At 44.4% G+C, this 17,854-nt stretch overlaps 1 protein-coding gene across 5 annotated transcripts; it reads left to right on the forward strand.

Annotated features, from left to right (window-relative positions):
• Positions 1-873: 873 nt before the first annotated feature.
• Positions 874-11,580, forward strand: LOC115553406 (L-serine dehydratase/L-threonine deaminase). 5 transcript variants are annotated; one of them, XM_030369602.1, is made up of 11 exons: positions 874-936; positions 1,211-1,365; positions 2,138-2,305; positions 2,532-2,695; positions 5,450-5,533; positions 9,445-9,484; positions 9,576-9,715; positions 10,014-10,105; positions 10,421-10,648; positions 10,879-11,003; positions 11,182-11,576. In XM_030369602.1, the coding sequence occupies exons 4-11, from the start codon at positions 2,543-2,545 to the stop codon at positions 11,511-11,513; spliced, it is 1,194 nt and encodes a 397-aa protein (XP_030225462.1). In that variant the 5' UTR covers positions 874-936; positions 1,211-1,365; positions 2,138-2,305; positions 2,532-2,542; the 3' UTR covers positions 11,514-11,576. The 5 variants fall into 5 exon arrangements, with proteins under 5 accessions (XP_030225462.1, XP_030225461.1, XP_030225464.1 ...); XM_030369604.1 differs by lacking the exon at positions 874-936 and having other exon boundaries at positions 1,236-1,365; positions 2,502-2,695; positions 11,182-11,414; positions 11,449-11,527; XM_030369601.1 differs by lacking the exon at positions 874-936 and having other exon boundaries at positions 1,231-1,365; positions 2,502-2,695; positions 11,182-11,575.
• The last annotated feature ends 6,274 nt before the right edge of the window (positions 11,581-17,854 follow it).

Raw genomic sequence — 17,854 nt, forward strand, 5'->3', positions numbered from 1 at the left:
GCCTACTTGAAAAACAAGTACAGATGTCGGCTGAGCAGCGTGGAGGATAATCTCCGTGACGCCGTGTGCGGCATCAGCCCAAGAATGAACTTTCTATGTTCGAAAAAGTAGGCCCATCCTTCACATTGGTGTAAAAAAATTAAATAATACAAACGAAAATACTCTCAGTTCATTTAGATCTGATGCATGTTCTTGGCTTGAATTGGATTTTTTTTTGAGGAGGAGGAGGTTTATCGTTCATGCGTCTTGTTCAGGCCTAGATCTATCTGCGGATGCACTGTTCCGTCATGTTTCAGTTCTTGTTAAAAATAAAATAGGCATCTTGTCATTTTTCCTTTGATGGAATTGTTTCTTATTTGATTATTTTCCTTTCAGTTTGTACAATTGTGGGAACATGCGATGAACAGGACGGGTTTTTAAAAAAATAAATAAATGAAAAGGCCTCACAAGGGAATTTTGGGGGATCGCCAGGTGAAAAGTTTGAGAACCACTGCAATACAGCAGAGGAATAGGGAATCAGGGCCAGTGGCAGCCATGTGTGTGTGTGTGTGTGTGTGTGTGTGTGTGTGTGTGTGTGTGTGTGTGTGTGTGTGTGTGTGTGTGTGTGTGTGTGTGTGTACGTGTGTGTACGTGTCTGTGTGGACATAAGATATTTGTAATAAATGTGTGTCAGAAAATCTAATGGGACATAATAGGTAGGGGAAAACTTGATATTACTTCATAACTGAAAAAAACAAATCCATGGTTGCTTAATTATAATGGAATTGTGTAATAAAGGGTTTTGGGTGGATGCATCCGGACTATATAAACTGCAGTATAAACTGTGTCTCACTGACCGCAGTAGGGTATAATTCAGTCAAATCCACGCATATGGCAGTGGACGGATCCGAATGAGATTAAATGAGAAATGGAACAATAAAATAAACCATTTATCTGGTAGGGTTAGGGTTGGGGTTAGGTTTGGGTTTTGTTTACTCTTGCATTCCTATTATGCCTATTATTCTGCAAAACATTTGGGTTTACCCAAGTCTAAATGATGGACCTTCCATCAATTCAGTTGATGGAAGATTACCATCAGATTACAATCTATTCATGCTAATCTGCTTCTACAAACCCTTTGTCTTTAATCAGCCTTGGATCATTTGGATGACGACACTGATGGTAATTCTTACGTTCTTTCTCCCTCTCCGTCCTGATCTGGATGAATCAGGTTTGAGGCGACCCGGTGACATGCTGCTTGTTGCCCTTAAGAGTGCCTGCCTGGGCCCGGGCCGTGGCCAGAAGGGCCCCCCTTTTGGTAGTCGGGAGGGGAGTGAAAATAGCAGCGACTCTTTTGGTAATGAACGCTGTGTCTGCGTTTGAAGGGTAAGTGAGTGCAGGGAACACACTGTAACATGCCCCCGGGGGTTAAACCACCAGTAAACACACCGCTCCCATAGCTTACAATAACATCGAAAAGCTTATCTGACATTGAAATTCAGCTTTCGGGTGTTGTTTTATTTAACATGGTAAAGTAATTGGAAAAACGTATGGCTTACGGGACGTTTTTAATCAATATCATAGTAGACTCTTGATTATTATGAAAATAAGTTAAGATTGCAATGTGATGCAATTTTGCATGACTCGTCATTCTTCAGCAGCTAAGAATGACGCATTAAACAGGCTACAATATAAATGCTCTGATCTGGTCCTCTTCTATTCAAATAAACCTGTGGTAACATACCCCATAACGGCCAAACAATCAATATGAAATCCTCTTTAATGAACTTAGTTCTCACTAGTATTAGGCCTAAAAAAAAAAAAAGTTTGGTTCCTGTTGGTTGTCAGTTGAGGTCATGGAATTTATTTTATTTTTTTATTTTATTTTTTCCAGCGGCAGCGAATGATAGGTAGGTTGTTTTCATTTAAAAACGAGAAAATTCGCTCATCCTTGTACAGAATAAAGAGGTGCTGTAACAAAACGTAATTATAGTTTGCATCAAAAAAAAATATATATTTTTTTTATTTTATTTTTTTATAAAGCTCATAAAATAATTTGGGTCGCACATAAATTGACAGGGTCGGTCGGAAACCGGAACCAACCAAAAATTTTTTTTAGGCCTTATGCGTTTTTCCTGCACCTGTCTCATCCGAATAGCATGTGGGCGTGGCTTTGTCGAAAAGTAGTTCCTTCACCACGATTGGTCCATAAGAGGGGCACCCCCTGCCGAGCCCACAATCGATGCTATATAGGCTCTCCTGAGGCTCAAAGAAAACAGTCGTGTTATCACACTGTCAAAGGATTCTACTCACCCACTGGAAAAAAGTAAGCTGATTTAAATGATCTGGTTTCATACTAAACCATACACATTGATAACTTCTCAGTAAGCTCAGTTCTCTATATTCAAATCACTACATGTTCCTTAAAGGGACTTAAAGTGAGTCACTTTACAAAAAAACAAAACACTTGACGAAACACTCCACACTTGACTGAAGAAAACACAATCCTTCTCTGTACACAGTGGCGGAGCCTTCAGATTTCATGGGTTTAGCCCACAGTAACATGAAGAAGCAGGGACCACTCCACGTTGCCACCCCCCTGAGAGAGAGCCTGGCCCTGACCAAGGTGGCGGGGACCTCCGTCTACATCAAGCTGGAATCCTCCCAGCCAACCGGCTCCTTCAAGATCAGGGGCATCGGCCACCTGTGTAAAACAGTGAGTCACTGAGTGGAAACCTGATGACCTCATTGTTCTGGATTAATAGTGTCGCAACAAGGAAGTGAGACAGTGTGTTGTGTCTCCACATTAATATGGGATTTTATTCAATTTGTGTTGAATAAAATCCAACACAAACTCCTTGTTTTTGTTATTACTAGTAAATTCAAAAAGCATTTGTATATATTCTCCTCGGACCTAGAGATGTCTCCCTTTTTCTCTAATGGAATGGTGTTGAGGTAGTTTTTGCATTTGCATTGCCATTGTAGCCACAAAGTCTGATACTGAGGCCAGGCCAATCTAAAGACTTCTTTATTATGCAAAGTAGAGTGTATTTACAACCCTGGTGTCTCCCACTCAGCCACAGAAACCTTACCTCCTCCTGAGGATCCCTCCCCCTCATCCTTGTTTTCTTGTCACTGACCGCGATGTGAACCTTTCCCAATAGCACGCATACACCCATTGTCTCATTGAATCAACACAGTGTCCCAATTCCTAGGACGCATCCTTCGAAGGCTGCATTCGAAGGATGCGTCGACGCCGGTTGCGTCACAGCGTCGCGCCAAGTGCTGTCCCAATTCCAAGGGTCCTTCAAATGCGGACTACGAATGCAGCCTTCTTTTCCCGGATTTGAAGGATGCATCGGCTGTATCCTTCACGGCCCAACGTATCCCTCCCAAGATTCATTGCGCATTCAATCAATGGAGATGGCGGAGAATGGCGATTTAAGGTCTGCATTTAAATGTAAGTATTGGGTTTCTAGTCACTCGAGTATTTAACGATACAAATGTTAAAAATACAAGGGCCCTTAAAACTTTTTTCATTGAAGTAATAGGCAATATAAGTAAGGTAACGTTACAGTTAGTGACGCTGTAACGTTAACTAAGAACACCCGTTAAGCCCTATAGTTTCAAATTTAAGAGGTTAAAATGGTTATATTTACCGAAATTGTGGCGATGATATAGATAATTTGCTATTCTGTAAGGTTAGATAAATGGACCAACGCTAACACAGGTTGTGGACCCTGGTTTTCAGACCGTAACGTTACAGACGTTGGGATTGATTACACAGTTAACTTGGTTATTTTGCTATTTAAGCTGCTTTGGTTTGGTAGTGTAAAGCAAAACTAATTCTAACATTTGGTTTTGGTTTAGGGGGCCAGCAGCATACTGCTCGATTTATTCTATTGAGGGGGGAGAATGATGAGCTGTTCACCGGGGTGAAATACTCAGCAAGTGTGGCTTGGGGGTAAAGAAACAATCGTTTATTTATATCGTAAGTTAGTTTATAAAAATTATTATAGGCCATTTATATATCTTCATTTGACCATCTTGTAAAGGTTAGTTAAATTAGCCCTCATTAAACAGCAGGACCGATACAACATCCCCAGAAATCGTTTACTACGATGTCCTATTTTGGGTTATTAAAGAAAGAAAGACAAAAAAAAGTCACAGCTCGCATCAGTACTAGACCGCACTAGAAAAACACACAAAGAAAAAGGGTGTTTTGACTTCTACTGGTTGTCTTATTATTATGGGCTTCATATAGGATGAGGGCTAATTTAAATGTAACCTCAAATATATATATTATAAATGGCCTATTGTTAACATGGGCTATTAACATGATTGATAAATGTGTCTCTTGTTTTCTCTGATTAATAATGTCTCTGTGTTTACTAGGGCTGTAACGATACGCGTATCATACTGAAAATCGCGATACTCAAAGCCACGATCCTGTCTCGCGGTGTGAGAAGGCAGAAGCGCGATACGCCCTTTCTAACTCTGCGGTCAAATTGTCCGATTGAAATTTGCTAATAATTTGTCTAAATAATAGTCTGCTGACAGCGCCCCCTCCTATCGATGCCGTAAGTATGCGACTGCAATCCTCCGTGGCTACGGAGAATCGCATTTCTCCACAGCCGTCGAAGTCCTCATATGCGATATGAACGACATTTATCCAGGGGGGGCCTGTGTGATCCTGTCTCTAGTGTTTTGTGTGATTTGACTGGCAGTTTGTCTGCTTATAGGTCGGAATGAAGCGGCCACCGATTATTGACAGGATGGGTACTTTATTCTACCGGACTCGTTCCCTTCTTCACTAGACACACACGCTACCGCTCGCTCTCCTCGCTCGTCCACTCACTCGCTGACGTCACTCACACACACATACGCACACTGCCATTCTCGCGCACACACATATGCTACTCGTAACGCCTCGTTATTGCGACGTTCATGACGTTCAGGTTTTTCTCCATCTATTGAAAGTTAGTCTATTAAACATGTTGCATTCTATACGGCCTGATTATGTCATTATTTAAGCTACATAGCCTAATAAGAGTATTTGACCAAACAGTTGAAAAAAGCATCCTCCCACTGCAATCTTTGGTTATTTCTTTATTCATTTAGCTATACTTTAATAGTATTCTTTCTGTTCAAATCTGTTCAGTGTTACAAATTATTTGTTATTAAATGTTACATTAAGTTAATTGGTATATAAGTGTTGTTTAAATAAAATGCTTTTTAAATTTCAAAAAATTGTGGGATGTATCGAACCGTGGGTCAAAAATCGTGATACAAACCGAATCGTGAGTTTGTGTATCGTTACAGCCCTAGTGTTTACTGTTTAGGACAATTCTGGAGAAAATAGGCCTGCAGGGGAAGGTGTCTCCCCCGCAGGCAAAGAAAAACTTTTGCTGAAATTTGTTTTGATACTGCTCTTGTTGTTAACTGCCATGATTGATTTCCTCTGCCTTAGGATTGCAAGTATCCAGGGTCAGGAGAGGGGGTAGGTGGGAAACCCACTGCTGCCACTTGGCCGTGGTTTGTCCCCTTGGATAAGGTATTGTGACATATGCATTCCACCAACCCCCCTGTCCTTATTGCCTTCATCCCTGAGAACACACCAGGGCCAAGTACAGCAAGTACAGCAGTGGTGGATCAGGAGGTTGAGGACAAGATCAGGAGGAGGAAAGACAGCGAGGGCCAAGGTCCAGAAAGAGGGACAGAGAGGAAGACATGTTCCAGAGTCGCTCACTATCTTCCGAAAAGGACTCAAGATTCACCTGTTCAGAGTCCACCTCGACTGCATAGCCACCCTCCCCCTTCTGGCAACCATTGTACCCTGTGTTGTATTGTATTATAGTACTTATATTGTATTATAGTACTTACTTATTATTAACTGTGTAGCAACTGCAGTAGCTGCTATCATGGCTGTAACACGGGGAATGGGTTAGCCTAGCGATTGTGGTACTTGCACTTGGTTCTATGAACATCCTTTCTGTACCGACAGCGATATATTGATGCACTTCTTATGACAAATGTACTTATTGTAAGTCGCTTTGGATAAAAGCGTCTGCTAAATGCCCTAAATGTAAATGTAAAATGTCAATGTTCCAGTTAATAAAAGAGGACATGAGGCTACAAAGTGAGGCAGAGGAGAGAAGAGCCCAGGAAAGCAGGGAAAGAATGGATAGGTTTTTCTAAATTTTGGAGCGTTTGGTGGACAAATAACTTATGTTCTGTTATATTTAACACATTGTTTATTATTATTTACATATTAATTGAAACTTACTTATTTAACTAACTATTTAACTAACTTTTTTGATTAACTATTTATTAAAACCCTTACTAACTTTTTTGTATTGACTAATGTATTCGTATATAACTTATAAAACATATACAACAATAAAACGTGACTATTTACAACAATTATTATAAAACTACTATATACAAAAACATAATGATCAATAATAATTTTTGTTGGTTTCTTTTTTTCGGGCAGTCCGGTTTAACTTCTGTTTACTAATGCCGCTTTTCCACCGCACATGTAGCTCGACTCGACACGACACGACTCGACACGGTAGCAGCGCGGGTCCTTTTCCACCGCAAATAGTACCTCCGGGACGTGGGCGGGGTCGTCTGCGCGAAAGGGCCGTGACGTATTTTTGTACGCGACGCAAACAGCACCTACGTAACCCACACATGGACAGAACCCACATAACAACAATGGAGAACATCGATGCGATGGTATTCGTGTTCGTATTATTAGCTGGCATGTTGAAGAAGTGGAATATGTTGGCTGCGGCGCTGCTATGGCTGTTACCAGCATGGTTGCCATGTCGCTCTCGTGACTTCGTCACACTCTGGCCAATCAGTGGCCGGCCGTCTGCCGACGTCACCTTTTAGCATCGGCTCAGCCGCTTGGAACCTAGAGCGAGGCGGTACTAGAAAAAGCAGCCACTTCAGGTACCAAATACCATGTTTTCGCGGTGGAAACGCAAAAAAGGCGAGCTGAGTCGAGTCGTGTCGAGCTGGTACCATGCAGTGGAAAAGCGGCATAACAGGTCAGTTCAGCTGTCAGGGTTGCTAGGTGACAGGAGCAGCGCGTGGTCACGCAATTGAAAGGGCGGTAACGGTTTGTTACGTAAACCAGAAATGCTCCGTAGGCTAGACCGTCCCATTTCTTCGGCCTTCGGAGTGTCCTTCGCGGTCTACGAAGGCCGCATCCTTCGAAGGACGCGGTCTACTAAGGATGCGTCCTATGAATTGGGACACAGCCACAGAGTTGCCGTGTAGTAGGTGGATTGATAGGTGAAAATCTATATTAAAATTAATTTAGCCCTACGCGAAAATATTCGATGGATAGGCCTACAGATTTTATGGCCCTTCTTTCTATAATGTAATTGGTTGTGGGGTGTGGCAGAACCATTATGAACAAATATCAGAAATCATACGGTTTATTCTTATCCATCTACACCTAACCTCCAGCAGCTCCATCTCCTCAAAGTTGACATGGGTCTGGCAAATGTTGCAAGCTTTAATAAATCCTGGCATTATGCTCACTACTTCTAGAAACAGAACAGAATGGAATCTTAATGGAAATATCAAGACATGGATGGACAACAATTAGAAAAAAAAAAAACTTGGAAACAATCACCAGCTGCCGAAAGCACTGCGATGCGCTATACATAACGTTATAAAATATAATAAATAAAAAAATGATTTACTACAGTAGCCCAGGCTGTGACACATAACCCTGCGTTCACACCAAAAGATGCAAAAAGTTGACGCGCGTCAAGATCCCATTCAAAGTGAATGTAGAGACGCGTTGCTGCTTTGCTGCCGCAGCATTTGCTGCAGAGAAAACGGGCAGCAAAACTTGATTTGCGGCGCGTCAAAATCTGATTTGCGGCGCGGCATGCCCGTGCCCGCTGCCGGGCACGGGCGAAGGGCGCGTTCACGTATTTTGCGGCGCGTCAAATGCTGCTCGAGTTGAAATATTTCAACTTTTGACGCGCCGCAAAACTTTGACGCGCCGCAAAACTTGATTTGACGCGCCGCAAAACTCAGGCGTCAACGCGTTCGGGCAGCAAATGCATCTTTTGGTGTGAACGCAGGGTAACAGTTTCACAGAGGCTTGAGTGAGCTAACGTTTGTACTTACAGAAAGGTAGCTATAGAGTTGCCGTATAGTAGGTGGGTATCATGTGTCACATTATTGCTAAAATGATTCGTGTTAATTTATAACAACGTTTAATTCATTTGCCGATGCGCTATACATAACGTTATAAAATATAATAAATACAAAAAGGATTTACTACAGTAGCCCCCGTGACACATAACAGTTTCACAGGGGCTTTTAGACGAGTGAGCTAACGTTTGTACTTACAGAAAGGTAGCTATAGAGTTGCCGTGTAGTAGGTGGGTATCATGTGTCACATTATTCGTGTTGATTTATAACAACGTTTAATTCATTTGCGTTCGTGATTTTCACGCAAGCCCTCTGACAAAGTCCCAGCGAGCCAAGTCCCAGCCATCAAGTCCCAGCCAATCAGGGATTAGTTCCCTCATGAATATTCACAAGCTTCCCGCTACCACCCTGCAAATTTTTTTTTCGCTTCCGGGCGGGAGTTTTGGTTGTTGTAGTTTTCCAGTGGAGCTGTGCCTGCCTGTCCGATTGTGGAATCCAATAAACCTGCTATCAAGCTTACTTCGCTCACTACCTTGCCTGTGGTTATTACAATATCATTAAAAGTTACATAAAGTAACGGTTTAATAACACAAACGCAGGAAACGCGTGAGATGCTAGTTTAGCGAAAGCAGCGTCCCTAGCAACCTGACGTCGTTGAAACATGCGAGCGAGCCGATAAAGTCTTCCTAATAACTATAAAACTAAAGATCAGACACAATCACTGACTGAAGATTATTCAAGGAAAAAGTACATTTCTCGCTAGAAATGCTATTAGAAACACGTTTAATGGTGAATCTGTCAAACAAATCGATAGACAATAGCTACGGCATCACCGTTGATAAACATCGATTTCCTTTCGTCTATATCCGACGGTGAGGGATTAACATGAATGTCTAACTGACGGACCCCGCGTTGAAAAACGACGAAAAAGGTACCCATTTTTCGTCGGAAATTGACGCCAGGGATCCTTGGCCATGCGTCACACATTTGACGAGTAGGGAGTGAGACTGTGTTGATTGAATATATGCATGGTAAATGACTGCCTGTATCTCGCCATGATCATTGATCCATTTAAATGTAATCAAATACTTTGCAAGGTCAGAAAGTCTCCTAAAATGTGTTATTCTTCAACACAGTGCATTCACACACTGACGTAAACAAGATTAGCATAAAACAAATAAGGAAACAGTGTGTGTGTGTGTGTGTGTGTGTGTGTGTGTGTATGCCTCTGTGTGTGTGTGTGTGAGGGTTATGTGTGTAACGTATTCTGTTGTCTTGCAGTGGTCTGAGCGAGGCTGTAAGCGCTTCGTCTGCTGTTCAGGTGAGTGTCCCTACGTCATATCACGATCGACCTCAGTGGTTTGTTTGAACGCGTGGGGTTTAAGTGATGGTGTGTGTGTGTGTTTATGAAGGGGGTAACGCAGGCATGGCCGCGGCCTACTCGGCCCGCCATCTGAGCATCCCAGCAACCATCGTGGTCCCCAGCGTGACCCCCCCGTCCACGGTACAGAGACTCAAAGACGAGGGCGCTGACGTCATCATCCACGGCAAGGTCAGCAGGTCGATCGCATAAGTCAGTCAGTCAGCCACAGTGTGTATTTTCAAACAGGGTGTTTGAAAATTATATTCTACTATAACTATACTCTCTCTCTCTCTCTCTCTCTCTCTCTCTCTCTCTCTCTCTCTCTCTCTCTCTCTCTCTCTCTCTCTCTCTCTCTCTCTCTCTCTCTCTCTCTCTCTCTCTCTCTCTCTCTCTCTCTCTCTCTCTCTCTCTCTCTCTCTCTCTCATGTTCACACACATTGACAACCAAACATAGCTAACTGTGTCTTTGTGTCCGTGTCTTCTCCAGGCACTGAACGAAAGCATCTCGTACGGAGAAGAGCTGGTGGCCAACAACCCTGGCTCGGTGTTCATCTCCCCGTTTGACGACCCTCTCATCTGGTGAGGAATCCTTCTCAAAGCTCTCTCTGAGTCTTCCAGGAATCCCATCTCGTATCTCACCATTGTCGTCCACCATGCGGACTCTGGGCTGTACTCCCATGTCCCGGTTTGACCGCTACGACCAGATAAACAGGGCCGTTCCACTAGATAAGAGCCCTTGTTTTATCCGAATGGTGATGAAAGTAGCTTTGAATATTAAAACTGAGCTCCGAGCTAAATTGACACAAACAAAACAGTGTGAACGTCGGCTGAACCTGGAGCTGCTGGGGTACTGATCGTGTTTTGGGGGGTGTGTGTGTGTGTGTGTGCGCTCAGGGAGGGACACAGCTCACTGGTCAGAGAGCTGGAGGAGGACCTGAAGGAGAAGCCCGGGGCGGTCGTGCTGTCGGTGGGGGGCGGCGGCCTCATGAACGGCGTGGTGGAGGGCCTGCGTCACGCCGGCTGGGCCGACGTGCCCGTGGTCGCCATGGAAACGCACGGCGCGCACAGCTTCAACGCGGCCGTGAAGGCGGGCCGGCTGGTCACCCTGCCCGAGATCACCAGGTAGGCCCCGACGCCGTCTCCCTGTCCGTCTCTCTGTCTGTCTCCCTGTCCGTCTCCCTGTCCCTCTCTCTGTCCGTCTCTCTGTCCCTCTCCCTATCCGTCTCCCTGTCCGTCTCCCTGTCCGTCTCCCTGTCCCTCTCTCTGTCCGTCTATCTGTCCGTCTCCGTCGACTGTTGTCGCCTGTGTTGCGGAGGAACCGGAGTGAGCGAGTCTCTCGCCCCTCTCTGCAGCATCGCCACCACGCTGGGCCTGGCCACGGTGTCGGCGCAGTCCCTGAAGCTGAGCGGCGAGCACCCCGTGTTCTCCGAGGTGGTCACGGACCAGGACGCCGTCAGGGCCGTGGAGCGCTTCCTCGGTGAGTTCTACAAGCTGGATTTCAAACCTCTAAAAAACAGACACCATGAAAAGCAGCTGATTTGGACCGTGTGTCTGCTCAATCACATCCAGTCATTCAAAGTAAGTATTTTCACAAAGTTTGCAAAAATACCAGAGTCTCTCTCTCTCTCTCTCTCTCTCTCTCTCTCTCTCTCTAGATGATGAGAAGATCCTGGTGGAGCCGGCCTGCGGTGCTACCCTGGCGGCTGTGTACTGTGGGATCATCGAGAGGCTGCAAGGGGAGGGAAAGCTGAAGCAGGCTCTGGGCCCGGTGGTGGTGGTGGTGTGCGGGGGAAACAACATCAGCATGGAGCAACTGAGGGGCTTCAAGAAGAAGCTTGGCATGCTCGAGCAACAATTCTTCATCACCATCAGAGGGCCATGTGGCCATGCGCTTCAACTAGACGCAGCGCCCCCGCCAGGGGGCGCTGCGTCAAAAAGAAAAAAAAAAAGAAAAAAAAAATTGAAAAAAATTAATAATAATAAATAAATGCGGTGTCGCGCGTGCGCAGATTATGCCCCATCATAACGGACAATCTGACAGCATTAAGTTATATCATCATTAGCATGGCACTGTCACACTAATTTTGTACCGGCTGCCAAATTTGTACCGGGCGCGTCATCAATACGTAATCCATTCCAAACCTGCCCGGCAACAGATGATCAGATGATTAGAACCTTTCGAATGACGTGAAAGGTTCACGAACATTCGCAAACCTTCTATCTAGCGATCCGTTATCTGTATTGTGCTATTTCGTCCTTGACCTGCTTTAAACACTCAGTTTACTAGCTAAATTTGATTTAAAAAATGAAATACAATACAAATATAAAGTAAAAACAAGTGTTATCTAGCGATCCGTTAACTGTACTATGTTATTTCGTCTTTGGCAACATGAGCGCGAATGTTTTTTGAAACCTGCCCGGCAACGGACGACGCGATCATCTGTTGCAGGCAGGTTTGGAATGGATTACATATGGATGACGCGCCCGGTACAAATTTGGCTGCCGGTACAAATTTAGTGTGACAGCACCACCAACAATTGTATTGTAAAATATATTAGTTTATTGTTAATAACGTGTTTATTGAATCATTATCAACTTGTGATGGCTAAGCAAGTGTTTTACATGGAAATAACCAACAAATACTCTAGCATCCCGTGAAAAATGTATAACAAATCACACTATCAGCTCTTACCACCGGGCCTAAAAAAAATTCTAGGGGAAACACTGAGACGTAAACTGAGAGAAGCTACACATTTTGGAATTTTCGAGCTACACACCCCCTCCGTTGATTGGTCGACAGAATCGTCACTTCCGGGCGACGTGGGGATGAAAAACAAAAACTGTAGCCTCGAAGGTATTATTCTTTACAATGAACATGTCGCGTAAAACGCTTGCTTGGGCGAACAAGGAGGTGGAGACGTTCCTCTGCATTATTCCTGCATACGATGTTTACGTAGCTGCCGCGGCGATCGACATCCGGCCTACCATAAAGGGTACTGTCGGCGGTGGAAACGCGACCGCGGAACTGAGCTGGGCTATACCGCCCCCTCCCTACCGGACTGAGGCGAACCGAACCGTACCGCACCCTGCAGTTGAAACGCGGCATAAGGTGAAGTCCAGGAACCATCTCCTCAGCAAGCTTGCTGGCTCAAAGTGGGGGGCAGCAGCCCCCACTCTGCGTACTCCAGCCCTAGCCCTGGCATGTTCTGCAGCTGAATACTGTGCCCCTGTTTGGACCAGGTCATCCCATACTACACACCATGTGGACATCCAACTGAACTCAACGATGAGGACCATTACAGGAACAATCCGCTCAACACCACTCCCCCGGCTCTCTCTCCTAGCCAACAAAGCTACTCCACACATCCGGCGAGTAGTCCGCACTCAAAGGATGCTCCAAAAGACCAAAGACTCCCCCCCCCTTCGGGTTCACATGGACATTTTCAACCCACCCCCTGCTCGACTTCCATCTAGACGACCAATTAGGCAGAACCCACCAGCAGCTGATCTCACCATCCAATCAGTTCAGAAAAAGGAATGGGAGTCCAAGGACGTCCCAAATAAACATCTGGTGTCAGAACCCGCCCTACCGGCCCCTGGCATCACGCTACCAAGGAAGCAGGGGACGACACTGAATAGATTCAGGACCGGACAAGGCCCCTGCTTGGCCAGCCTTCCCAAATGGGGCAGCAGCCCAAGCCCACAGTGTGCTTGTGGAGAGCAACAAGAAGCAACTGCTTGGCTAAAGGACTTTGAATTTGCTAAATAAATAAAGCTCATGCAACATTATGTCATAATTTAATAATGTGATATAACGATTTCATGGAATGCACAACATTCTATCTTAATCTTCTGAGACCAATCTGTTAATTATCCCCAGAGTAAACACGAAACATGGACAAAGCAGGATTTAGTTACTATGCAACAAATAGCTGGAATAAACTCCCTGAGGATTTAAGACTTGCCCCAACTCTGAGCACCTTCAAAACAAGATTGAAGACTTTTATGTTTGCTTTAGCTTTCTGCTAAATCTTAAATACTTTACCTTTATTTTACTAAAATGCCTTTTTAACTTTCCCTTTATTTTCTATTTTTACCAGAAAAATACATGACATTTGCTGAGGTTGTTTGTTGTTTGCCTTTGGTTCTGGGCTAGAGTCCTAGAATATTGTAATAGATTGTCCTTAAGGTCGGGTTGTGGTCCCGACTTGGGTTCCAGAGAGTCTGTTGATCTGATCTTAAATAACTTTCAATTTAATTTTCTCACTTTCTTAAATACATTGCACTTTCCTTTTTAACTTTCCCTTTATTTTCTATTTTTACCAGAAAAATACATGATCTGATACCAGAGAGAAAGGATAAGGGTTTGAGACCAATAATCACTGAATATACGAAGAATTGTGTTTAACTCTTTTTGAGCAGAGGTGTATAAGGGTTAGAGTCCTGAGTTTGTTTGTATAAGGGTTAGAGTCCTGAATTTGTTTGTGTAAGGGTTAGAGTCCTGAGTTTGTTTGTATAAGGGTTAGAGTCCTGAGTTTGTATTTGTATAAGGGTTAGAGTCCTGAGTTTGTGTGTGGGTGGAATTCTGAGACCGAGCTCCGTGGGAGATGTTTCCAAGTTCTGTCTGGGTTAGAGTCCTAGAATCTGGATTGGAGTTCCAGAGAAAGGACCAAGTTCCTTTAGGTCGGGTTGTAGTCCCGACTTGGGTTCCAGAGAGACTGTTGATCTGATCTTAAAAATTGCACTTTCAATTTTACTTACTAAAAAGCCTTTTTAACTTTCAATTTAATTTTCTCTTAAATACATTGCACTTTCTATTTTACTCATTTCTTTGCATATGTTTTCTTTTATTGTATGACAATGTTTATATGTGAAGCACTTTGAGTCTGCCTTGTGTATGAAAAGTGCTATATAAATAAAGTTGCCTTGCCTTGCCTTGCCTTAATAATTGAATAATGTAATGTCTTAATTTAATTTAATAATGTAAGGTAATGCTAAATAATGATCAGAACATGACAGGACGAGACTATAGATACAATTGCCATAACATAGGACTTAAGTTAACTGTACCATAACAAAGGACTGTAGTTAACTTTAGATGGCATCAGAACATAAAGGAACCGTAGACAAGCAGACAGCAACCAGCTTTTGGTTTGTGCGTTGTTTGGTCGGTTCATTTCTGATGTCTGTAGCGTCTCTGAGCATGATGCTGACATCGGACCGCGTTGGAAACATACGACTAAACATCTGATGCAGAAGATACAACTTGGTGCAAGGACTTCAACAGCTTAACCATGTAAACAACACACACACGCGCACACACACACGCACACACACACCGAGACAACAGAAGCTGAAATCAAAGAGTCTGGAAAGGAAGTTTACCACACTGTATCAGCACACACACACACACACACACCGACAGTCTTTACTCTCTAACCCCTACCTGCTCCTTAATGACCTGTCTCTGTACTGTCTAACCCCTACCTGCTCCTTAATGACCTGTCTCTCTACTGTCTAACCCCTACCTGCTCCTTAATGACCTCTCTCTACTGTCTAACCCCTACCTGCTCCTAAATGACCTGTCTCTATACTGTCTAACCCCTACCTGCTCCTTAATGACCTCTCTCTACTGTCTAACCCCTACCTGCTCCTTAATGACCTCTCTCTACTGTCTAACCCTACCTGCTCCTTAATGACCTCTCTCTACTGTCTAACCCCTACCTGCTCCTTAATGACCTCTCTCTACTGTCTAACCCCTAATCGGGATTAGCTTTCAGCGCCACCCAGCAGCACCCGCTCCTCCGCGTGCCGCGCAGAGCGGGAGCTAATTACAGGCGGGCCTACCTGGCCGGGACCGGGGCCGGCTGACAGCCTCCACACCTGTCTAGCCACAACAGGCCGGGTCTCCAGGAACCCGCACGCCGGCTCCTCCCCTCGACGACCGTTGCTACGTTCATCCACTCCAGTTGCCTGGCCGAATCATCCTGATAACAAACGTCACTTTCCAGGGTTCTGATTGGTGGGTCCACAGCGGACTGACCCTGATACATAGAACCCACTCGGCTCGTAGAACCCAATCGGCTCGTAGAACCCACTCGGCACGTAGAACCCACTCGGTACGTAGAACCCACTCGGTACATAGAACCCACTCGGTACATAGAACCCACTCGGTACATAGAACCCACTCGGTACGTAGAACGACGGGGACAAAGACTGATTTATCCCCCCCCCCACACACACACACCCCCCCCATCCCGCCATCCTGGGAGAGAGCTGTGTACACAGACATGCTCGTGTGTGTACATGAAGGAATGCGCACACTTACTTCATGGGAAGATTCATTCATAAACACAATTTGAATACACGTGAAACAAAACACTCACTTGTACATACACACGTTCATACTGAAAATACAATACGTCATGAAGAGAACAGATAGCATTTATACACCGAGACGAGGGACAACTATCGGATCATCTCCAGGTCGCTACGGAGATCGGGAACAAAATACCAGTGAATCGTTTTTAAAAGTGAAAATGTCACAAAAGTGTGTGGATGATGGCGGGTTCAAGCAGCCTTACCTGGCCGTGTCTGATTGGACTCTGGGGCTAGTGAGGCAGCACACCTGTTGAACGTTGAGTAGTCAGTGGATATCCAGCCATCACCACACACACAGAGATCTCCTGGATGGCAACGTCACCAGCTCATGTAGCATGATCAAACTTTACATTAAACAGGTTTTTGAACATGTGGTCGATTAGGTTTTAGCTTAGAAGGGTAAAGCGCTTTTGGATGAACGCTATGTAAATGCAGTCCATAGCATTAGCAACAAGGAACCTGGGGTCAAATCCTTTCCAAGGAACGGAGCCTCCTTAAATCGGAACATCTCAACACATCTCAAGTTCACCACAGCAGTATAGACCAACGCTAAATTAAGCACTACATCAAGAGCTTCTGAAACATGTCGAATTTTCATCTGAATCTGCATTATAGCTTCAATATCATCCATATGTGTGTAAGTGAAACCAAATATTTGTCTTAAATGTTGCCGTTTATAGAATTAAAGATTACCATCATAGCTATACACTTCATAGTTCACAGCTTATAGATGTATTATTGTATTTGTTTGAGAATTTAGGGGCCTTATGCCGCTTTTCCACCGCACATGTAGCTCGACTCGACACGACACGACACGGTAGCAGCACGGGTCATTTTCCACCGCAAATAGTACCTCCTGGACGTGGGCGGGGTCGGCTGCGCGAAAGGGCCGTGACGTATTTTTGTACGCGACGCAAACAACACCTACGCAACCCACACATGGACAGAACCCACATAACAACAATGGAGGACATCGATGCGATGGTATTCATGTTCGTGTTCATGTTGAAGAAGTTGAAGAAGTTGAATATGTTGGCTGCGGCGCTGCTATGGCTGTTACCAGCATGGTTGCCATGTCGCTCTCGTGACTTCGTCACACTCTCTGGCCAATCAGTGGCCGGCCGTCTGCCGACGTCACCTTTTAGCATGGGCTCAGCTCGCTTGGAACCTAGAGCGAGGCGGTGTCACGTTAAAATTGTACCGGGGGCGAAAATTGTACCGGCCTACGTCATCGTTTGTTTACATCCTGACAACCTGCCCGGCAACAGACGACGCGATGCAGAAAACATGTTTCCAAACGACGAAATAACATAATACAGATAGCGGATCGCTATCTGTATTATGATAGATAGCGATAACACTTGTTTTTACTTTATATTTATATTGTATTTAATTGTTTAATCTAAACAATAAAAAAATTTGCCCGCGAAACGGGCGATCGCGGCAAATGACAAATGTTTTGCCCGCGAAACGGGCGATCGCGTCAAATGACGTAGGAGGGTTCTTGAAACATAATGCAGATAACGGATCGCTAGATAACACTTGTTTTTACTTCATATTTGTATTGTATTGAATTGTTTAATCGAATTTAGCTAGTAAACTGAGTGTTTTAAGCAGGTTTCATAGTCTAGAATGTTCAAGAACCTTCCTACGTGATTTGACGCGTCATTTGACGCGATCGCCCGTTTTGCGGGCAAATTTTTTTATTGTTTCGATTAAACAATTAAATACAATACAAATATAAAGTAAAAACAAGTGTTATCGCTATCTATCATAATACAGCTATCTGTATTATGTTATTTCGTCGTTTGGAAACATGTTTTCTGCATCGCGTCGTCTGTTGCCGGGCAGGTTGTCAGGTTGTAAACAAACGATGACGTAGGCCGGTACAATTTTCGCCCCCGGTACAATTTTAACGTGACAGCGGTACTAGAAAAAGCAGCCACT

Source organism: Gadus morhua, chromosome 11 (assembly GCF_902167405.1).
Source record: "Gadus morhua chromosome 11, gadMor3.0, whole genome shotgun sequence".
NCBI lineage: Eukaryota > Metazoa > Chordata > Actinopteri > Gadiformes > Gadidae > Gadus > Gadus morhua.